Genomic DNA, 25,003 nt, shown 5'->3' on the forward strand with positions numbered 1-25,003 from the left:
CTGCGGTTTGGCTTTAGTTCAGAGAGAAAGCCAAAGAGGTCGTTGAAACTTCTTAAGGCAGGAGTGTCTGCCTATTTGAAAGATTAAAGAGCTGGTAAATTGCTAATTTATGAGGAAATAAAGTTCCGGAAGGAAAGAGTTGCGTCTCTGCGTAATAACAGACGAGGATCTGTAAGGTGTTCAGAGAGGGAAGGGAGAGTTCTGACTCTTGATTCACCTTAGCATTCCGAAGTTGTACTAAGGGTTAGGCCAGCGGGGCCTACAAGTTAGTCCCACCTAGTAAAGGTGACGACGTTTGAGTATCTCTGGAATCAGGATTAAGACAATGAATTGGTCATTGTAACCTAGGCAGACCCTGGGCTTCGGCAGGGTTGCGATGTAACGAGAGGCTATCGAGAGTATGGCTTTTAGACGAGATCTTGTGGGGGCAAGATTGTTACTCTTGTAAGAGTGTTGTTGAAAAGTAAAGTAAAGGCGGTAGACCTTGGAAATTATGGTCAGAGTTGCGGGTTTACTGACTGATGTGTTTGGATAAATTTCGAGGACGAAATTTTTATGAGGAGGGGATAGTTGTAACGACCCAAATTAGCTATTAAGGCTTAAGGGCCTTGATTAGCGTGCCAGGAGGGCATGATGGGAATTATGTGTGATTTTAATGACTTAAATGCATGGTTATGATTTAAAGCATGTTTTATGACTATTTGTTTATCTGAGATGCATGACTATGTATATTAGTATGCATGTAGGCCCGGATAGTGTGAGAAGGGCATAATTGTAATTTTGGCCATGTTGGGCATAACTGCATTGATATCTGATGATTGTTGAGACCACGGTGGTATGTGGGTGTTTCAGTGATTTGTGACTCGAGACGATCCCAGTGAGCAGGCTAGCGGAAAGTCATGACGGGAATTTATACCCGGCTCGGGGCGAGCCTGGGGGTATAAGTGGGAATTCAGAGAATAGATTGAGATTAATTTTAATGATGGGGAATATTTATTTGGTGATTTATCAGGTGTTGGAAAGCAACGGGAAAATATTAGAGACACTTGAGGATTAGCGGGAATTGGGTGAATGACTAAAATGTCCCTACTTGAACAAAAGGATTTAGAATTTATAGGGAGGGCGTTTTGGTCATTTGGCTTTTGGAGATGGGTTTTTATAAGGCTTTATAGAGAGTGGGAATGCTGAAAGAAAAGAAAAGAAAGAATAAAGAAAGAAAGAAAGAGAGAAAAACAGATGGGTTTTGAAGGGATCGGTTTGGGGTTCTAGCACCTTTTCTCTTCAAATTTCTTGGGGCAAAGCTTAGTGGAGAGCAGGGATAGGCTAAGCATCAAGGATCTTGGGTTAGACTTGAAGATTTGGCAAGAGCACATCAATGTTTGAGGTAAGTTTTAGAGTTTTCAGTTTTGGGTTTTGGCTGGTTTGGGCTGTGTATCTAAGCTGGATTGATGGGAATCTTAGGGGATTTCTGGGCAAGCTTTGAGGGAGAGCAAGCTAAGGAGGCCTAGGGTTGAATCAAGGTCGAAATTTGCAGCAATGGTATGATTTCTAAGACTCTATCTTTGTGGTTTGCATGAATTTCTGGTTTAGGGTTATTCATGGTAGATTTTGAGATTTGGGATAAATGATCTTGGGATTTGAGGATTTGGGATGCTTGGGATGAATGGAGAGTGTTCATAAGCTTGATTTTGAGTTTGGTAAATATTTGGGGAAGTTTGGTTTGAGATTGGGTGAAAGAAATCGCATAAATGCGATTTTGGGTTTTCTGGGCTGCAACTAGCACTACAGCGCTAGTCAGTGGGCGCTGTAGCGCTAGTCCCTGTTTCTGGGGGGTGCATTCTGCTTGTAGCGCTACAGCGCCCTCTTTAGAGCGCTGTAGCACTGCACTGTTCACAGAGGTGAATTTTTGGGTTTTGATGAGGGATTTTGACCTAGGGTTCGGGGCTCGATTCCGCCACTTTGTTTTGGGGATTTAGGACTTCCCGGGGGCTCGGGATTGGTCCCGAGGCTAGGTATTCGGACTTGGGGTTCGGTGTTGACTTTGACCTATGTTTGTGCCTAGGTGTGCGCTAAGGCTCGAGTGGGATCGTGCTCAAGGAGTCAGGTGATTTTAACTAACGAATTGTCAGGTAAGAAAACTATAACACCCGTAGGATAGGGCATGGGCCCATAGTGTGATTGCGGGGCACGGCCCTATATTGCATGTTGCATGATGAGATGATTGCTGGGCATGGCCCTATATTGCATTACATGTTAGGGTGTAGACTTAAATGTATTGATAATTGTTTGAATGTTGTTTGATATGCTATATGTGATTATAGTAAAATGAACGGCTATGGCCGAGGGCGGCAAGGCCGAGAACGGCAGCGGAGCCGGAAGTAATACCTAGCACATGGGATGCTATGGTCAGGGTAGGACCCAGGGGATACGGGTGGTATCCCTACGGTGAAGACCGAGACCCCAGGCTTCGGTAAGGCTTCGGGGGCGGCGTGGCCGTATTTGTTTAGTCTAATGGTTGACTTGTTTATATGTGGATTATCTGTTATGATTAACTGTATAGATTGCATATGTTATGTTCTGCATGAGTTTTCTTGCTGGGCTTCGACTCACGGGTGCTCTGTGTTGCAGGTAAGGGCAATGACTGAGTCAACCAACCATGAGTACGGAGAGCGTGAAGCGACGCGTACATGTTTGGCCTGCCCGACTGCTTTGGTTGGGGGTTTATTTGAAAATGGCTGTAATAATCTATGATTTTAGAATTTATCAACTGTAAACTTATTTCAAGATGTAAATAGTTTTCAAACCTTATTTTGGGATCCCAAATGTTTAATACTAGCAGTTTTAAATGAAACGACGCATTTTCTAAGATTACAGCCTTAAATTTTAATTAGTCACACTTTTGTCTCAAAACCTCGGTTAGCGAGTTCCTTGCACACTGTTTTGTCTTAAAAATCACTTAGTAACGGCTCTAAGGAGTAGGGCGTTACAACTGGGATCAATCCCCTACTCTCGGGATTCTTAATATACTCAAACAGGGCAAAGGAACCAAACCCCGAACCTTAAGGATCATTCCGAGCCCTAAAATAGGTTTGCTGAAAAATGGACTAGCGATGCAGCCCCATCAAATGGCGCTGCAGCCCTATGAGTGGCGCTGCAGCCCTATTTCCAAGTCAGAGAGCCCAGCTCTGAGCCCTGAATAGCGCTGCTACGCCCTAAGTGGCGCTGCTGCGCCAATTACAGAGCAGAAACTTTCTGGTTCATCTTCTTTGCGATTTCTCTTGAAACCAAACCCTCCAAACCAATCCAAAACCTTACCAAAACACCTAATTCAACCCCTAAACTTCATCTACATCATACCCTCATCAAAACCCAATCAATCTTACACAAAAACTCCCATTGATTCCAACTATCCACACCAAAACTATAAGCTGAAAACTATAAAGTAAAACAGAGTATGGCTTGTTTTTCATGGATGAATTCTTACCTCAAATGGAATTAAAGTCCTTTTCAATGGATGAACCGAGTCTACAACTCCCAAGCTTTGATTTCCTAGCTTGTATCTTCAAATTGAGACCAAAAACTTCAAAGGAAGAAAGAGAGAAATGGATGTACGGGAAGGGTAATTCTTGCTCTGTTTTTCTGTTCTGTTTCTACAGCCATCCAAAGCCATATAAATCCAAACCCAAATGACTAAAATACCCCTAGGTCTTTAAAAGTTTATAAAGCCTTCCCAAGGGCAAAGTTGGTACTTTCGAACCTATACCGTTAATCATAATTAACGCTTCCCAATTCCCGCTATTCTCAAAATTCCCAAACACCAATAATTCATGTCCCGTTACCCTTTTTACTCCCGGCAACGCTCTAATCATTAAAACATCCCGAGACTCACCCCGAGCCTCGAACTTAATCCCGTTATGACTAAACCGCTACTTTAATACTTAGAGATCGTCTCATGCCGAATAGCTCGAACAAATCCACATTATAATGTGGCCTTAACAATATATCACCGACATGCATCCAAACAAACAATTTACCCTCAACGGGCCAAGTTACCATCACACCCCTGTAATTAAAAATATGGACTCACATGCATGCATTTCACATCATATTATAATATAATCAACATATACATGCATTTTATCAATTAATAACATAATTAAGCAAGTATGGCCCTCCCGGCCTACTATTCACGCCGTTAAACACATCTGAGAATTCGGGGCATTACACCATGTATGTATGAAACTTTTTAAATAAAAACTCAACAATTCCTTGACCAAATTTTTTAACCTTAACCCTTGACGTTAACCTTAGTTACACGTTTATAACCAAATGACTTGATTAGCAAGTCAAACACAATTTAAAATACACAATGTAATGATCTTGGATTAAGAGGACGTTACAACTTGGTATCAGAGCTGCCAAGGTTTAAGGGTTCCTGAAGACTGGCCGTGTAACGTCCCAAATTTTATATTAAGGCTGAGTGCCTTGACTACAGTGCCTGAAGGGCCTAATATGGATTATTGAGCGAGTAGTGGATTTTATGTGTGATGATGTGTTATAAATGAATTATGTGGTAATGTTAGACATGCATGTTTGTGTGTATTAAATATGCATGTGGGCCCATTTTTGTGAATAGGGGCGTGTTTGTAATTTTGGCTCGTTGAGGGCATAAATGTAATTATGCATGTGTTATGAGTGAGACCCTAGTGTTATGGGGATATATTTGAGATGTGTGGTCTGAGACGATCCTAGGGAGCAGATTTGCAGAATAGTCACAACGTGGTTAGATACCTAGCTCGGGGTGAGCCTAGGGGTATTTTGAGAACTTGGCATGTGCCTGGGGTTTACCAGGTAACAGGTAATTATTTAGTAATTATTTGGGTATGCCGGGATTAAATGGGTATTTATAGGAACACTCGAGGAATTAGCGGGATGTGGAAAATGACGAGATTACCCTTGGTGGCACCAAAGGATTTATGATAGACTTGGGGGTATTTTAGTCTTTTGTACTATGGATAGACTCAACTTAAGCCTTGGGGGTTCTGTAGAAGGAACCAGAAATAAAAAACACACACCTCACTGCCTATCTCTTCTCTCTCTCAGCTCTCTTTTCCCCTCTCATTAGGCTTGGAAGCTTGGTGAATTCTTGAGGTTTTGGCTGAGAATTGAAGTTGGGAACTTGGGGAAAACTAGCTAAGGGTGTTGGAAATCTAGTCTAAGGTCAGAATTATCAAGTGAGGCAAGAATTCTAATGTTGAATTTGTGAAGTTTTGCTGTAATCTCTTAAGCTTTTATTAGGTGTAAACTTTGGTTTGATTGTTGAGTTTGGATGGGTTATGAGCTAAGAACTTGGGGGAGGTTTTATTAGTTATGTTGTTGGGATATGAACTGAAGGCTGAATTTTGAGTATAAGGGTTGAATTGGGTGTGATTTAATGGTTTGGGCTCGGGGAAAAACGCAGAGAAATGGTGAATTTCTGGGTTTCAGAGGCTTGAGCCGCGACCCTGTTCTTCAGGTGTCGCAGCCCGCATGTTTGAGGAGGCTGAGAAGCCTCTAGTTTGCCTAGGGGGGGCATGCCGCAGCCCGCGTCCATCAATGGAGAGAACTCTGCTCTCTGAACTGTAGGCACGCCCGACCCTAAGGGGCATGCTGCAGCTCAAATTAGGGAAATTGACCAAATTGGAGTTTTAAGCTCGGGAACTCAAATGTTAAGGCTCGGGAAGGATTCTACTATCCGGTTTAGTCGAATTCGAGGTCCCGGAGGCTAGTATGTTATTCGAAAGGCTTTTAATTAATTTAGATCTGTTGCAAGATTAATAGTGTGTGCAAGTATACACAGTCGTCAAACAAGTAATAAAGTGATAAGTCAAGTATCGTTTCCACAGGGATTGAAAATTGGAAATTAATTCACAAAATTAATTACTCACAAATTGGTTTCAAATAAAAGTAAAACAATAAGATAAAACTAAATTAATGAAAAACAAATAAAATTAACAAACAAAAACTAAGAGAAGAAACAAGCTAGAATTATTAAATTGTCCTAAAAAATGCAATTATGGTAACAATGTTGCAGAGGAATGCTATAGCAACTGTGCAAAGTTGACTAGGAATTTAAATTTCATAATCCTTTTTCCAAAGTGTTTATGGTTTATTTCTTTAATTAATTAACATATTCCTATGCCCAATTAATTTCAAGAACACCAATATAAGTACAATTCCTCTAAGTCATGCAAGGTGATAATATATCCATATACAATCACAAATCCAAATCTAAGAAATTAAGAACTTGCATCATTCAAGTTTGTGTCCATTAACATTAACCTTTCCAGAATTAATATTAATTCATCAACCCACAATTGGTGATCAAACAAAAGTAAGCATTAGGCAATATAAACACTTGAATGAACAAAATTCATCCACCAAAACATTCATGCAACAAAGTACCAAATCACAATTTCAAGTCAAGAAAATAATACTAGCAAAATAGAAATTAACTCATAAATAGATGTGCAAAAATACAAAATTCTAAATTAGAGAAAGATAAAAAGAAAAACCCATATGGAGTTTGTCACAAGACTCCAAGCTTTTCCCCCAAAATCCTCTTCTTCTTCCTCTTGATTTTTGCCAAATCTCTAAATAAAATTATTAGAGGAAAATACCAAACCTAAAACTAACACTCAAATAAATTATTTTTTCTTTTTCTTTTTCTTCATTTTTCTGGGTGTTTTTCTCTCTACAATGGCAGCTCTCTCTCCAAAATGGTGGCTGCTCCAACGTTGAAGAACATAAAAATTAACTCTCTAGGACTCCAAAATTGGGTATAAACCATTTCTTTTTCTTCTACACGTGGGGACCACTCTTCTTTTCATAAATTTTCAGCTCCTTTCCACCTCATCCTCACACTATTCAAGACTCTCCCCCTCATTTAATCACTTGCCAAGTGTGCAAAATTTATGTTGCTGGCTGTACACACTTTGCTGCAGCAAAGTTGACTGATGCTACAACAAAATGCCAGAATTTCAGCTCCAAGATGATTTCCTTGCACATGTTTCACTAAGCTTTCCAAGCACCCTTTCTTTGTGCCTTCAAAATAGATACCACATTTTTAGAATATAATCCCATTATTTTCCACAAGATTTATCATTAATTAAAACATAATACACAAACAAAATCAAAAGACAAAATGACTAAAACCACACAATAATAACACAAACACTCTATTTCACTTCAATTTTTAAGTTCAAAAGCTCAATTAATAACTCTAAAATATAGATTTATCAAGATCATGATGGATATTTATTGATACGTTGTGACTAGGTCTTACCGCTCAAGTTTAGGATTGGGAGTCGTGCTCGGGATTGCTTTGGGTTGTCAACTTGAGACATCAGGTAAGAGAACTGTATGTACCCATAGAGCTATGTGACATATAGCGTTGTATGTATTGTTTATGTTTGTTATGTCATACATGTGATTATGAATGATCGGCAAGAGCCGGGAGTGGCAAGGGGCCGAGATTGGAGTTAAGCATGTTGAATGCAGGCTGCCAGGGCAAGACCCTCAAGGGTGCTGTACACACCTGTTCGGCTAGGACCGTGAACTTGGTCCCTTATAGCGCACCCCGATCGATGAAGGCCGCTGCTGTGTTATTATACTTCTAAGTTATTGTACTGTTGTGTTATTGTATTGATGTACTATTATGCTGTTATGCCATTGTGTTATTGAGTTGTTCTACTGTTGTATTGTTGTGCATTCCAATAGGAACTAGTAGCTGTCTGTTATTCTGATGAAGTATGTCTTGCTGAGGTGTATTATTATTGTATGATGTGCTTGAAGTTCTCTTGCTGGGTCTCGGCTCGCGGGTGCTCTATGGTGCAGGTAAGAGCAAGGAAAATGGGTCGAACAACCATGAGTTGGAGGGCATGGAGCAGTGTGTACATGTTTGGCCAACCTGGCCGCCACGGCTGGGGTTGTTTAAAGGAACACATGGTAAATGTTTGCTTTTGCCGCTTAGGTCAACTGTACCATATCTTTGGATTGTAAATGTATTTTAAAACGGAATTTCGGGATCCCAATGTAACAATTTTATAAATTTTAATGAATGACCAACACCTTTTACTTAATTTTCGTTAAACGAGTCTTAAATTCAATTTAATCATGCTTTTTAACCTAAATCATTTACAAAATAAAATCAGATCATTTGCAAAACATAAACTAAGAAGTTTAAGACTCTTACACATTGGGTGAAACCTGAAAACAGAATCTTGAGCTACCAGTTGGAGACTCCGAGTGAGATATTCCATGATTAAAACAAACAAAAGTGGTGACATTGGATCCCCTTGACGAAGCCCCTTCTCACCCTTAAAACTGCATTGAACCCTTCCATTCATAAGAAAGAAATATGATGTGTTTTTTAAGCAAGTCATAATCCAGCCTATAAATCTAGCAGGGAAACACAAAGCCTTTAGGAGTCCTCAATAAACCACCAATCAACTGTGTCATAAGCTTTGCTTATGTAAATTTTAATTGCACACCTATGCGAGATAGAAGATCTCCCATAATTCTTGATAAGATCTTGGAAAATCAAGAAATTATGAGCTATTGATCTACCTTGAACAAATGCTCCCTGATTTAATTGAACTAAATCAAGAAGGACCCTGGCCAATCTAGAGCATAATAGCTATGAAATACATATATAAATGGTAGAACAACAAGCAATAGGCCTATAGTCCACAGCCCGAGAGGGATTGTCAATTTTAGGAACCAAGGACAGAGTAGTATTAAGAAGCTCCTCAGGAATACTGCCTGTCTCAAAAAATTGTCCTACTGCTCTACAAACTTCACTGCCAATTTCCTGCCACAACACCTTGAAAAATGCAGAACCAAACCCATCTGGACTCGGGGATTTGATATTGGGAATACTAAATATAGCATCTCGTATTTCCTTATGAGAGAAAGGCTTCAACAATTGAAGTTGCTGGTCTATTGAGAGCTTGGATCCCATCTCTACACACTGTCTATTTATCTTCTTAGTAGCTGAGCTAGGGCTACCCATAAAACTTCTGAAGTGATTCAGAAAATGAGAAACCACATCAGAAAAATTATCCACCACCCTACCTTGTTCAGTTATGTAAGTAGCTATTCTATTCTCCTCCTTGCGATTTTTCAAACAAGCATGAAAATAGGCAATATTCATGTCACCCTTCCTTAACCAAGTAAGCTTGCTTCTTTGAGCCAAGAAGCTGTGATACATATGCTCCTGAATTATGAATGCATCAGCAGCAGCCTTAGCTTTATCTTGAAGAGTAAAGTCTTGGGGATGTTGCTGAGCATGGAAAAGCGCAGCTTGATATTGATCTTTAGCCTTCTGAAATTGCACTCCTATGTCTCCAATATGATCCCTATTAAATCTCTTCAACTTATGTTTCAGCCGCATTGTCTTCAAATAGATAGTCTTCAAACCAGTCCCCTTAATCGACTTCCTCCAACTATCTAATGCCACCTCTTTAAAATCTTTATGTTCAGTCCAGAAATTATAAAAACGAAACAACTTAACACCCAAATTCTCCACAGCCAGAATAGAAACTGTACAAGAGCAGTGATCTGAAACTGTTTCCCAACTGAACATAGCTATTGTATTAGGAAAAAAAATCCAGCCACTCCTCATTATAAAAAACATGGTCTATCTTAGAATATATGCGAGCAGACCCATCTTGATTATTAGTCCAAGTGAAGAAAGAGCCAGTGCTTTTAAGCGAGTCCATTTGATTCCCAGCAAGCCACTAAGAAGAATCTAACAGTTCCACTTTAGACACAGGCTTACCTCCATTTCTATCCTTTGCTGTGAAAATTGCATTAAAATCTCCTAATATAACCCAAGAAGAGGCTAGAAGAGAAAGCTTTGGTAATCTTTGCCATAAGATCTTCCGTTCCTCCATAGTATTGAGCCCATACACAAATGTAGCACTAAAAGGATGTTTTTGACCAGCCATTTTAATATAATGGTGAACATAATGATTTGTCTCCTCTAGAACAATAACCTTGACAAATATCTTCCTCCATATGATCAATATTCTACCTTCAGTAACAGGACTGGAATAAAAATCCCAGTTCATAAATTTATTAGTCATCAACTCCCTGACTTTATTCCCCCTTGTTATCCCCATTTCCTGCATGGGCTCGGGGCCTTCGTCTTGGCCCACTGTCAGGGGGCCAGCTCAGCACGCGGGCCCGGCCCAAGGTCTCTTGCTATGGAGAATTCCCAAGGGGAAGGGTATGAACCATGGACTCAAGGCTGGGCCCATTGGAGGTGTCCAGGATGTCCCTCCGGGTCCATCCTCAACGAGGATAGTCCGGGAGGCGTGTAGAGTATTCCAATCGCTGCGTCCTACGGATCCCTATCCCGAACCACTGGCGCGGTCCGGGCCGATGGTAAACGAAGCGGGACAAAGGTAAATGGACCCGGATCGTCTCACCCCTGGTTGAAGGGCCAGGCGTCCAGGACCCTGACGCCGCCTCGCTCCACGTGGGCGTTGTCCCCCACTTTTCACCTGCAGAAAAGGTCATCTCAATATTGCACGCCAATGTGTCAGGACTGCGCAGCCAAGTACTCTGACTAGTCTTGTCTCCTGAATCTGTCTCGTGACTCGAAGTGGCCAGGCCAAAAGCGCCGTTTTTTCGGGCGAGATATAGCTCTAAAGGTCAACCTGTTGGGCCTTAACTGGTTTTGGATTTACGTACTTTGTACCTTTTTGTATTGGGCCTCCACTAGAAAGGCCCCTTATCTCCATTTCTATGATGGACCCGGATCGGATCCGGTCCTGACCCGATATTCCCCTCCGCTTATAAATATAAGCTACAGAGCACTGTAAAGGGGGTCTCCTTTCAGAAAAAATGGAGGAACTCTGTCAAAATATAAAGAAAGAACTCCATTGTAAAAGCTTCTTCAAGCTCTAATAACATAGACTCGTGGACTAAGGCTAGTTAACGCCCCAACCACGTAAAAATCCCGTGTTGATTTTCTTCTTTCATCACTATTATCAGTAAATATCACTTATTAATAGAGTTGCCGAAAATCTCGGTTAACACCCCTCATTTTAGTTTCCAAGAGAGCTCCAACCCCCACTTTATTCTTACTACAAATATCTAACACAACAGCTTGTTTTTTCGGACCATTCAACCCCCTTATATTCTAGCTCAAGATATTACAATTATCCATCAGAAGAGCTAACATTACCTATTCCTCCTTTCTCCCCCTCTATCTGCTCCTGGAGCACCTCAAAAGGATTTGTCAGATTCTTCCACAGATTTACTTACTCTCTTATTGTTACTCTTCGTTGGCCCTTGTTTATACAAAGGAACCATTTTCTTAGGAGATTGCCACTTATCTCTAGCATTATGGCCCTCAGCAACATTAGGAACTTCAGCCAAATCCTTAGGCAAATCAGGTATAGCACCCAAAGATTGTTCATCCTTGTCCCGCCCATCCTCAGGAGAAGTTTTAGGAAGATTGTCCTTCTTAACCCACTGAGTTTTCATCTCCCTGCGGCAGTCAGCCATAGAATGACCATAACCTGAGCATGTTTGACATTTAACAGGCAACCATTCATAGTTCACCCCTTGTTCTGTTAGCTGACCTTGTTCATTCAGATAATGTATAATTCGAGGAGGATTATCTGTGATTTCCACCTCCACCAGGATCCTAGCAAATTGAACTCTAGATCTCGCTCGAGTAAATTTGTCTACCATTATCGGTTTGCCTATCATACTAACAAGGGCACTAAGGAATTTTCTTCCCCAATACCGAAGGCCTAAATCATGTAATCTAATCCAAAGAGGCACTGAGCGAATCATGCAAAAGGCACTTAAATCAGTTGTCCATGGGCGAATGATCACTAGTTTTCTATCGAAATGAAGGATACCATTTCCAACACATGGTCTCAAGTAGCATCATCATTAAACTTGACCATAATCAGTCCCATTGTCATCCTGGCTATTTGGGCAATCCCTAGATGACCCCAAACCCTTTTGATAAACCCTTTAAACATGGCCATTGGAGGATTAGCACCAAGAACCATACAAATGACAGCAAAACTCCAATTAGCTGATTGGATTTTCACTTCATCAATATCAACCAGAGCAATCCTCTTACCATCTTTAATCAATGGTTCAACATATTCAAGTTTCTGGTCACAAAATGAAAGTTTACCCATTGTAAATTGTTGCCAATGAGTTTGAGCCGATGCCTGAAAGTCTCCTGCCTCCACTTTGTCCGCCCAGCTAGATGGAGTAGCCATTTCAGAAGCCTTTTACGCATCAGTCTGGATTTCTCCACCGTCCGTCACTCCCATCGCTGCATCATTTAGGGTCACGCCCTGAGTCAAATCTTCACCATTCATATACACATCTTCAAGAACGAGTCCATCCTGATCATTCTCATCTTGGATTGAAGGCAAGCCCTGAGCAACCGATCGAGTCACAGGCTTCCTAACCGATTTCTTCTTCTTCGCCATGGAAGAGAGGGAACTGTGGGAAAACCTTCTTAAATAGATTTATTAATGGTGGTTATATTTATTATTAAAATTAAATATAAACTTGATGTATTGTATATCTTTGTAATTATTTAAAATATTTTTATAATTATTTTTATATTTAGTACAATATATGTAATTAAAGATATATTACCATAGAAAATTAAAATTACAAAATAAATTTACTTATTTTTTTATGGTTGTTCATGTGAGCAATTGTGTTTGATAAGATGTCGATTTTTTTTATCATATCAATTGTTAACTTACTGATAAATTATCAACCTTAATATTAAATTTTATTTTGGATTTCATCACAGTCTAAAATGTTACTTTAAATTCTTTACGGTTAGATAGTTAATAAAATAATATTAGAGTATTCATTTGTTCATATTTTTTCTTTTAATATATTTTTATTATACATTTTATAATTTAATATGTAAGAAATTTAAATTTATCATGTAATATTTGGACATGCACTAAATTTTCTAATACATTCAATGTGACATTATCATAAAATGTTAATATGGTTTATAAGACAAAATTAAATAATCGAGTTAATACGATTATGATATTACATGATAGCTCTTAATATGGATAACACAATTATTAAAATATATAAAATCCAATTAATAAATCAAATACCATAAAATAATTTAAACATGAAAATAACAACTTGGAAACTAATCACTACTTTATACAAATTTAATAGCCTAACTAAAAAAATGCATCGCCCTTTAAAAAAAAATTAAAAAAATGTATTTAAAATTATTTGGTCAATTCATAATAAATTCAAGAGATATTTATTTTCATTGTTTTATATATTTAATGTATGATTTCTATTGTCGTTTTAAAAAAATTTCCTATATTTTTATTTTCTAATAACAAGTAAATATGATATCTTAAAATATATTAAGTGTCATTTTTACAATGAAAATAAATATCTCTTGAATTTATTATGAATTGACCAAATAATTTTAAATACATTTTTTAAAATTTTTTTTAAGGGAGATGCATTTTTTTAGTTAGGCTATTAAATTTGTATAAAGTAGTGATTAGCTTCCAAGTTGTTATTTTCATGTTTAAATTATTTTATGGTATTTGATTTATTAATTTATTAATTGGATTTTATATATTTAATAATTGTGTTATCCATATTAAGAGCTATCGTGTCATATCATAATCGTATTAACTCGATTATCTAATTTTGTCTTATAAACCATATTAACATTTTATGATAATGTCACATTGAATGTATTAGAAAATTTAGTGCATGTCCAAATATTACATGATAAATTTAAATTTCTTACATAATAAATTATAAAATGTATAATAAAAATATATTAAAAGAAAAAATATGAACAGATGAATACTGCTATCTAATATTATTTTATTAACTATCTAACCGTAAAGAATTTAAAGTAACATTTTAGATTGTGATGAAATCCAAAATAAAATTTAATATTAAGGTTGATAATTTATCAGTAAGTTAACAATTGATATGATAAAAAAATCGACATCTTATCAAACACAATTGCTCACATGAACAACCATAAAAAAATAAGTAAATTTATTTTGTAATTTTAATTTTCTATGGTAATATATCGTTAATTACATATATTGTACTAAATATAAAAATAATTATAAAAATATTTTAAATAATTACAAAGATATACAATACATCAAGTTTATATTTAATTTTAATAATAAATATAACCACCATTAATAAATCTATTTAAGAAGGTTTTCCCACGGTTCCCTCTCTTCCATGGCGAAGAAGAAGAAATCGGCTAGGAAGCCTGTGACTCGATCGGTTGCTCAGGGCTTGCCTTCAATCCAAGATGAGAATGATCAGGATGGACTCGTTCTTGAAGATGTGTACATGAATGGTGAAGATTTGACTCAGGGCGTGACCCTAAATGATGCAGCGATGGGAGTGACGGACGGTGGAGAAATCCAGACTGATGCGCAAAAGGCTTCTGAAATGGCTACTCCATCTAGCTGGGCGGACAAAGTGGAGGCAGTATACTTTCAGGCATCGGCTCTAACTCATTGGCAACAATTTACAATGGGTAAACTTTCATTTTGTGACCAGAAACTTGAATATGTTGAACCATTGATCAAAGATGGTAAGAGGATTGCACTGGTTGATATTGATGAAGTGAAAATCCAATCAGCTAATTGGAGTTTTGCTGTCATTTGTATGGTTCTTGGTGCTAATCCTCCAATGGCTGTGTTTAAGGGGTTTAAAAAAAATTTCCTATATTTTTATTTTCTAATAACAAGTAAACATGATATCTTAAAATATATTAAGTGTCATTTTGTTCATCGGTGGTTGCTTCTTCATATAATAGATTGATCAAATATATTTTCAACCGGCACTTGAGAAAAGAAATCAAGAAGGGCAAGCCTTAACATTTGACCTCATATTGTTATTGCTACAGAAATTTCAAATCCCAATGAACAAATTTTCAGAAGCCAAAAACAGAGAGCTCCTGCACTTTACACAGTCTGCCACTAAGCCAAACAAATTTCTTACTCAAAATCTGCCTTGAACCAATGCCAACAAATTCGGATTTTCACGGGAACTTCATGCAATCTTGGTCAATGAGATGGAAAATTAGCCATGAACCACCAATCCGAATAAGGCCAGTGGTAGCTGCTACTTTCTTGGATAATAAATCAGATATGTAAATTGCATCAATTATCCGGGTGAGCATATGGCAATTCTTCTCTCGCTTATTGCATTTCTATCCTGAGACATCCACTGTTAAGGCCTGCTTCATGTGTAAAGGGGAAAACAACTGTCAGCCAAACAACCAACCAAATGTTTCAAGGATATAATAAGAACTTGAAAAGAAACCAAAAATACAACTTTCTCTTAAGAAGGACCAGGCAGGGAAATACAACTTTCTCTGTGTATACAAAGTAACAAACGTTCTGGCTAACAAATAAGAAAAACACAAGCTAACTGATAGGTTCAGAGAAATTTAAAAATCATATAATTTGTGCTTATGGTTTTAGTATGAAGGATCAATAAATGACACAATAAAACGAAATTCGAAGTCTGGCATTCTTTGCTCTCAATCCTAATCTTCCCTTTCCCGAGATATTTTTCAAAGAGGGAACAACAATGTATCCCTGTCATTTAGTAACACAAGAAGCAACTTCATGATGATATAAAGAGCAAAAACAGTTTAGTACCTATTAGAGTTCTAATCATCATCGTCGGAGCTTCCATCATCACTGCTATAATCACTACTGTCATCATCTTGGTCAATGATATCGAGCTGAACATGACGAACTTGTATTGGTTCGGGTTGCTTAGGACGGAATCGTTGCTCCCCAGCTCTAGGAACAGGAAGGGACGGCAATGAGGGCAAAGGCACCGGGTCTCCAGGCTTCCATCCAGGTGGAGGCAAGGGCAACTCACTTGGCAGTTCCACAGGCATTCCTGGTTTCCAACCTGATGGAACAGTGATGTTTGGATGAAGCAGACCTTGAATTGCAGCCAAATTGGAAAGTGGGTTGGGCTCTGCTGGCAGCGGAACTGCAGGCTCAATCATTGGCTCGAAAGCCCTCTCCTCGCTCTCTACCATCTTAGGTAAACCAACATCCAAAGATGCAAAATTGTATAGTTGAGAGGCTCGCATTTGACCTTCCTGGGGCGCTGGTGGTAACGCACCAGAAAGGTTTCCTTGGCCAGCGCCGAATTCAGGTGGCGCAAACGTTGTATAGCTTATTCGATGAGCATAGGACAAGATATCTGATAAATTCAACTGTGATGCAACAGTGGTATTGGTGGTCGCATGAGAAGAATCATCATCATCTTCTTCTTCCTCATCTAAAGTGTCATCATCCAATTTCGATCTCTTGGGACGGCGATAATCAGAGTAATCGTCAACAAGAATGTCAAGAACACGCTCAGCCTCTTTCACTTTATTAGCAAAGGAAAGTAGCATAGAGTCCTTAAATTGAATTTCTCGTGCAACTTTGTTCTTAGCATCTTGGAGATCAAGAATCTCTTGGAGCTGAGCAACGGCCTCAAAGAGTTGGGTCTGGTAAGCAGTGAACAGAGCAAGGATTTCTTTAGTGGAAGAAGGCAAAGAATCGAGAGAGTTGGAAGGTGAGGAGGATTGAGGCTGGGACTGGGAAGAAAGGAAGGTAGGGAGGGTGCCACGAAATGCAGTGAGCCAAAGGGAACGATTTGGAGAAACTTCAAATAGTTTAGAGGCAAGAGAGGCCATTTGGATGAGAAGGGACTGCGCTCTAGGGAGTGGAGGAAGGAGAGAGAGGAGGGTTGAAGAGGTGGATGGGGTGGCCGAGGAATTTGAGGGCAGATGCTGGGATGGAGGTATTTTTGGGGGAGTAGGATTGGGAAGAGAGGGCGAATTAGGGTTCGTAAGGCCAAGCCTGGCAGGGGATTGCACAATTTGGTGTTGAAGCATTTTTCTTTTACCTGTTTGGTTGCTTGGAATTTGAAAGAGGGAAGAAAAAGGCAAATTTGACAACTACAGTAGAGGCAGACACAAGCAGTGAATCTCGAGGAGGAATCGATGACTGCCGTCAACCATAGAAGATCTGCGTCTTTCTTGAGTTATTACCAGGTAACCTGCACCAGATCATAAAGCTTGGTCATTATCCATATTTGGTCAGGACCCCTAAGCAGTTGTTCTTGCACATTATTTTCAATAACCACAACATTATTATATAAATCTTACCTATTATTTAAGTGTCTATGAAACAGTAGTTGGTATGTTTTAACAGTTGGTTATTAACACTTTAACCGAACGTGATTCATTCAGCCAAAAATGTAATACACATTGAACAGATGCTTCTTTTCAGAGAAATATACAAAAAAAAATACACATTATTCTTAAAAAAAATTCAAGCCATGCAACAATTCAGAAAGATACAACCATCAGCATTCACGTACATAATACAAATACAGAAAAAACAAACTCATCAAATAAAAAATCCTAAAATAAGAAAATCTTCATCTACAAACAGAATTTCTTACAATCTGAGATCATTTTCTCTTATGTAAAAAGTAAAAAATAGACAGACATAATATTTTTTTTAAAAAAATCTTCATTTTCTTATAAATTTACCTTTAAAGATCATCAATTCAGAAAACTTAATACTAGAACTATTTTTCTCTTCTCAGGGGTGGTGAAGTAATACACTGACTTTTTTCTAAAGTTGTGAAGGAATAATTAAAAGGTTAGTTAAATTGTTTTTAATATACTTAAAGCATATTAATATTAGTTCAATGAATAAACAAATTTCAAAAGTATTTTTTCCAAAACTAAACAATTATGAATTTGAAAATACTTCCATGAAATAAAATAAATAGGGAAGCATGAATAATTCAAAAATACTTTCTTAGAATGAGAGTCCTCACAATCCAGTCGCCACCAAATTCTGAATATGTAGCCTCACGAGCAACATTGTTGGATTGATGGTGAGAGGTAGACTGGTTTTCAGATTTGAGAGATAAAATGGCTTGCCAAAACTGCCGTGCCGTGGTGCCGCTGGACTAAGAATTCGAGTGGAGTTCGATTGATTCTGGATTTCAGAGGAAAAAAGGAAAGCAGAAGTAAACTACGAGTACTACAGACCGAGTGAGAGAGACAGCGATTGAGAAAGGGTGGCAGAGTCTGGGAGACAATAGAAATGGTGCCGGAGTGAGTGAGATGACGGAAGAGAGAGGGTGGCGGATCGAGATCTGAATTTTTTTGGAGGGAAATCACCGAGTTTGACTTGTGACAAATCTCGGTGAAGAAGAAGACTGGGTTTGACTTGAGAGAAAATAACTTCCCTTTCGGAGAATAAATATTATTAAACCATATCTATATTAAACACATATGCCTATTAAAAGGTTTTTTTTTTTTTTGAGATAATGCAGAGATTATTAGTAATGACTTCGGGCATATGCTATTTATATATTTCTCACCAAATAAAAAAAATACAAATGCAAGCCACCAAAAAAACAAGAGAGATGGAGAGAGGATTTTAAGGATTTTAAAAATCAGAAAAAACTTGTATTAAATCATTCTTAATTCTGTTTTAATTTTTTTTAAACTTATATATAATTTTTTAAAGAAAACCCAAATAAACATAAGATCAATTTTGTCAAAACAATAAAAATAAAAGTTAAATCAATAGTTAAACTATTTAAAATATATTATATTGTCCTTTTAAAATATTGTTTTTTCTGTATTAATTTAGATTTATTACTTATATTATGGTATACTAATATTATAAAAATTTGAATCAATAAATTTAAAATAGGTGTATAATAATTGAAAAAAATAACAAAATTAATTAACTACACAATGATTTTGCGATTTTTTTTCTTCACAATCAATTATATGTGACTTTATCAAGAACAAAAACAACATTTACAGTGAGAATTCTAATACGACCAATATCCACATAATAACATGGAAAAAACTACACATAACATGCAAATAAAGCTAAATAAATAGTCAAGAGAAATTGTTTTAAAAGTTGTCAAAGAAAGAAACAACTTTTTAAAATTAAAAACAATATTTTAATTAAAAAAGAGAAACCATATGCAATCCACGTAATAAGAGAAATAATAGGATAGAGATAGAAAAGCTTTTTTAGGATTTTAAAAGAACTAAAAAAAACTGATTTTAAATAATTGTTAGTTGTGCTTCTTAAATTTTGTTACTTATAAATATTTAAAAATAATAATTCATAAAAAAAAAAAATTTAAATAACTGGTAGAGTGTAGGGATGCTTTAAACTATGTGACGAATTTAGTGAGATACCTAAGCTTTAAAATAATGCAACTTACCAATACAAGGCGATGGGGATAAGATTTCATAGATTATAAGTAGAGGGAATAGCAAATAAAGTTAGACTAAACCCTATTGGGGAAAAGAAATTTAACTATAGTAAGAAGATAAGGTTACCTAGGCGAACAACCTATCGATTACCTTCTGTGCCTATGATGGAGTATGAAGATACTTTCCTTGTACATGTACTATACACCTAGATTACTTGGGAGCTTATATGTGAAGGGTGAAAATTCCTAGGATTACATTGTATCTTCATAATTACTTTTTTTATTAAAAAAATACTAATTAACATTGGCAAGATTAAATTGATGCAATGCATGTATCTCCATTCTATTATTACAAAGTTTCAATTATTCCCATATTATTATAAATATTTGTATCAACAATATCCAATCATTTAATCATATATAATCCTCCAATGTTCTGAAATTAAATCAATTTGAATATATGCTTGATGATCTTTAAAAATTAATGTATCTTAAACAGATTAAAATAAAAACTAAAGATCCACACATCAATATAAGATATCGATGCAAATATTTCTTCACATAAAATGACAATAAGATTTCTTATTAAATCACATTATAACGTGAATTGCACATGTTCCTAGTTTATATTTAAATATATATATATATATATAATGGACACACATTTGTAATAGGACCTTCCAAAACTCAACATCTTAACCAGATTTTTTTTAATTAGTTTCAAGATGCTAGAGGAAAATGTCATCAAAGTTACTAAAAGAAAAACGAAACAGAAATAAGTATGATATTGAATAAAATGAGCACTTAACATCGATTACCAAGTAAATTTAAAAGCACTAACCAAGCCAGAACTACAAGTTCCACATCCAAATTTCAACATGTAAATAAAGTCAAAACATAATTAGCACATCCAATAATAAAAATACAGATTCACAACAACTCAATTTTAAAAGCTACTAAGGTATGAATAAGAGTAATAAACAATGACACGTGAGCAAACCACAATATTATCATACTAATCAACCATACAAACCATGATCAACCCTTCAAAATTCAAATTTATCATATTAATCAACCTTACAATTTCAGATACCCACAAAGATTTCAACCCCAAAACAAGCAAAAACTAAAGAAATAATAGTTACCCAAATAATTTCAGAAGCCTGCCAATCTTGGTTCTTTATAATGAATCAATAACCCAACACAAAATACAACCAGGGCAACTGAGAAATTACACGAAGTCCATTTATACATGTAATCAATTGAAAATTTACTAATTTCAAAGCCAACAACACCAATAATATACAGAAGTAATCAACATGAACAATTACATATCTTCAGTTCAAAATAGTTATCAAAAGCAAACAACATACACATAAAAATGAAACTTTACTACTGAATACAATGGCTTCAATATGTCGATGGCCTCTAAATACAATGGTTCTGTCTTATCAAATGCTCTGTTCACTCTATATACTTCAATGAATGACAAAAAAAACATTAATTCTTGGAATTCTACTCACAAATAAGTTAACATTGTTAAGTCTTGGAATGAGCTTGGCATTATGCCAGTCCTTGTTAAAGCTTAAGTCTTGGAATGAGCTTGGCATTATGCCAGTCAGCTTAAGTGTTCTTATTAGAAAAGAAAACCATAACCTTATACATAACAATAGCAGAGACACAGTGACCAGAGTAGAACACATAGAATTCCAAATAACAAGACTACTTACAATTGTTGCAACTCAATCAATCTGCCAATTTCTTTATGGAATTTTACCAGACAATCGAGAGTTTCTCAAAGTTTTGCAGACCCAGTTTCCACAAGCTTATCAACAAGAATATAAACTAAATTGAAATTTCACAATAGAGTCAAAAGCCACAGTTCTTTTAATTTTAGTTAAGAACTAAACCAAAAGTCCCAAAAAAGAAAGAAAAGAGTTTTAGAAAGTATGAAGTAAATGAACTAGGCAAAACATGAAATATTAAAAAATATCGAACAACAAATGCCTGAATCAATGTTAAGACTTGCCTCCCCGTGGCATCAAAAGTTTAGTGGCCTCTCATTTGTGCTCTAGTATCTCTCTTGCTTTTTCAAACAGTTTAGTGACGTCATTTAGTTTGTCATAGTTTTCTGTTTATTTTCATCTTAGCTTTTCAGAGAAAGAAACCTGCTACATATTTAGCTTGACAATAATGCTTTGAATAAACAATTATAAACAACAAACAAATATTCATTCGTTTACATACTCAATGATAATGACAAATTATTCTCTTTTCTATTTCTACTGTTATTCTCTATTTGCACTATAAAGGTGACTTAATGATTTCTAGTAAAACATCTATCGATATATCTATATATAATAAAACTTGATTAGTATTAAATCAAAACCACCAACCCGAAACAAGATAACCAAAAGACAGATCCGCAAAAGGGCATTAAAATAAAAATTAAACATATTGCAAACTAAAATCAAGCACACTCAGGACCCAAAGTTTAAAACAAACAGGTTTAATCATGTAAAAGTTCCAATCCTAAGTTTAATAACAATTCGCATTTCAGACCCAATGGATTTATAAACATCTAAGTACAATGCATAAGAACTTAGATCCATCTGAAGCATTAATACAAGTATATAAAGAAGTGAAAAAGCAAGAAAAGATTGAATATTGACCAACCTCCATGGGAGAGCTTCAAAGAGCCACGCTTACTTTTGACCAACCTCCATGGGAGAGGTTGAAAATGGCGTGGAGAGAGGGCTGAAAAAGAAAGGACGGACTGCGGTGTACCTGACAAATGATGATGAGCTGAGACGGCCGAGACCCGAGATCACCGAAAGAGAGAGGGACTTTGGATATGGTGAATAGGGATTTTGGATTTTGAACAACTGAGAAATAGGGAAAGATACCCAGAAAGAGGGGATTAGGGCATGGAAGTCTGGGGAAGAGGAGAAAGAGAATTTAATTATAGATATGATAATCCAAAACTCTCAGGAAAAAAAAGAAGAAAGCCTTTCGATACCGTCCGGTCGAAGCTAGTACTACTGCATTGAATACCCAAGTAAAGTAACGTGTGTTTACTTATGGGAAGGAATGGAAATTGGGAATGAAAGTATGGAATTGGCAATCATAAGATTATAGAGTTTTCATTCCTACTACTCCTTAATTTATAAAATAATATTTCTGTTCTCATTTAATTAAACAAAAATTAAAATTAAAAAACATATATATATATAACATGACACGAGTCTTTCACTCAGCCCGTGTATAGCCGGCAAATAAATGCATGAAAGAAATAGCCAAGAAATCCATGTATTGTCCACATAGACAGCACTGTTTTCATGACGGTTGTACGAGCTAGGGATGCATAAATTGATAAGCGTGAGCTTATATTATTTATAAGGCACGGCCTCCACAGAACGAGCTCGACGGTATATCCAGCTCGTGATAACTTAGAGATATGGTGTATCCGCGGATTCCCAAAGACCCGAATACTTTATACGATCATATATGGCCAGCATGTGATATTTAATGTCTTATATATTAGGAAATCATTTATTTCATGATCAGAACATATCCTAGTATAAATGTAATAAATATGTAAATCTGTGATTGACTCACGCGGTTATCCAGACATGTCTAAGGAATTTCTCTATAAATACTGAGAATATTGGACAGGAAAATAGACGATTATTCTATAATACTGAAACTCTGCCAAAATAGAGAGAGAAAAGCAATAATAATATAGACTCATGGACAAAGGTGAATTTTAACCACTGAACCACGTAAAAAGATTAATGTTCTTGAGAGTTATTTTCTTTTTTCGGTTTATCATCAAGCACTAATTCAACTTTGTTATTTTCTTAATTCTCTGTTGGCGAAAAACTGTGTCAACATAACATATTATTTGTTTAATATCTATCATATATATTCTAAGATAATATATATAATATTTTTTTTTAATAAAACAACATATATAATCTATTATATTAATTGTTGACCCCCAAATTATTCAACGACACGGAATCAGATAAAAGATAGAAAATGAGAGGAAAACAAGAAGAGATCCAATGGAAAGCAAGCGACACAAACAATTTATAGTGGTTCGTCCCTAATTGAATGGTAATGACCTACATCCACTTAGTGTTCTTATTGATAGTGAATCCCAACACTGTGATCAATGAACTAGAGTTCACGAGTTTCACAAGCCTTGGGAAGATTACAATTTCGGTGAATAAACACACTATATTCTTCTTTCAAAGTACAAAGATCAAAAGTTCAGAAAAAAAATAAAAAATAAAAAAAATAAGTCCCTCCCTTGAGCCATTTGATTCTTATTTATAGGCTCAAGAAGGTTATAATTAGATTTGCGTATTAAGGTTATAAAGAAAAATATAATTAATGCAATTATTACAAGATTGCATATCCAAAAGGAAATAAATGAAAGTATGCGACTAGATTGGTCGCACCTATATGTGAGGCTTGACAAATTAATGACCTTCTGGTAGATGGTCGAACAGGATTCGTTCACTTAAAGTTGTCACGTGCCTGCCATGTGTAGGCCAATCCTGCCATGTCATCAGGAGCCATTTTTGGGTAAACATAAACTTAGGCGACCGTCCTTTCGCATGCCCTATCAAATCTGTTAGAGTCGCCCATGCCTCCTCGAAAAAGGCAACCAATCACATCATTGCAGTTCCCCAAAAGTGGTCTAACGGCTATTACACTTACCCATGCCTCGGAAAGTTACCACTTATGATTACCTTGGTAACTGCTCCTCGATCAATATAAAATACCCCTTCAAAATCACTTTTTACTTTTTACTCTTCACTCTCTTCCTTAAGAACACTAAAGAACACGATGCGGAAAACTCATAATCCTAAACGACCTCAAAGATCCACAAAGTTTCTGCCCAGCTACCTAACTTAGTGTCCTTTCACTCCAATCTTCATCCAAGTAAGTTTCTCAAACTTTTTAGTCGTTGAGATGCCATGCAATATCTATTTCACCTATTGAGTTCCTAAATGTTCTTGACTGTTCTTGAAAGAAACTGTTTTGGGGATAAACGAGCATGTAGGTATTAGCACGATAGGATAAGGAAAAAACACTTTATGAGGCTTAGGAATCATCTTGGGAGTTAGGATTATTGATTTAGGGCGCAAAATCGAAGTAAAAATTCAATTTTTAAGCATGTAGAAAAAATTGGGTTTTTCCCGCCCTTTCAAAGTTGAAAAGTTTTTCCCGAAAAACTTTTCACTTCTGTTTTTTAATCCATTTTCCAAACTGTTCGCATAGAATTTAGTATTTTTGTTAAAATGTTGCTAGTCGTATAAAAGCTTAACTTTTACACACCAGCAACGTTATTCCAACTTTTACACTTCTTGGTCTTTTGGCCGTAAATTCTTATCTCCCCTTCTCTGTTCACAGATTTTCATGCACGACCTATGGGGAGGTGAGAGGCCGATCGACAACAACTTGCTAGCCCAGTTGCTCGAAGATCAAGAACAACCATCATTGCTAATTGTTATCCCAAAAATTTGAAAAGATGATTTGGCAATAAAATTGAAAAATGGCATGAATTAGTTGGGTGATCTGGCTTAACGGTAGCCCAATGCATCAGTTAAAAATTAGACTGCTTGAGAGGTGCCATAATCAAGTTAAATAC

At 36.5% G+C, this 25,003-nt stretch overlaps 2 protein-coding genes across 5 annotated transcripts; both read right to left on the bottom strand.

Moving 5' to 3' along the window:
• Positions 1 to 8,677: 8,677 nt before the first annotated feature.
• LOC133796296 (uncharacterized) lies at positions 8,678 to 10,163 on the bottom strand. Its single transcript, XM_062233766.1, has 2 exons — positions 9,796 to 10,163; positions 8,678 to 9,617 (listed from the first exon to the last, which is right to left on the bottom strand). The coding sequence occupies exons 1-2, from the start codon at positions 10,161 to 10,163 to the stop codon at positions 8,678 to 8,680; spliced, it is 1,308 nt and encodes a 435-aa protein (XP_062089750.1).
• A 4,743-nt stretch (positions 10,164 to 14,906) lies between these two features.
• On the bottom strand, positions 14,907 to 22,467 carry LOC133798726 (mediator of RNA polymerase II transcription subunit 4). 4 transcript variants are annotated; one of them, XM_062237182.1, is made up of 4 exons: positions 22,018 to 22,466; positions 21,072 to 21,166; positions 15,729 to 17,136; positions 14,907 to 15,301 (listed from the first exon to the last, which is right to left on the bottom strand). In XM_062237182.1, the coding sequence occupies exon 3, from the start codon at positions 16,970 to 16,972 to the stop codon at positions 15,740 to 15,742; it is 1,233 nt and encodes a 410-aa protein (XP_062093166.1). In that variant the 5' UTR covers positions 16,973 to 17,136; positions 21,072 to 21,166; positions 22,018 to 22,466; the 3' UTR covers positions 14,907 to 15,301; positions 15,729 to 15,739. The 4 variants fall into 4 exon arrangements, with proteins under 4 accessions (XP_062093166.1, XP_062093164.1, XP_062093163.1 ...); XM_062237180.1 differs by lacking the exon at positions 21,072 to 21,166 and having other exon boundaries at positions 14,907 to 15,304; positions 22,018 to 22,467; XM_062237179.1 differs by lacking the exon at positions 21,072 to 21,166.
• Positions 22,468 to 25,003: the final 2,536 nt, after the last annotated feature.

This window comes from Humulus lupulus, chromosome 8 (assembly GCF_963169125.1).
Source record: "Humulus lupulus chromosome 8, drHumLupu1.1, whole genome shotgun sequence".
NCBI classification, from domain to species: domain Eukaryota; kingdom Viridiplantae; phylum Streptophyta; class Magnoliopsida; order Rosales; family Cannabaceae; genus Humulus; species Humulus lupulus.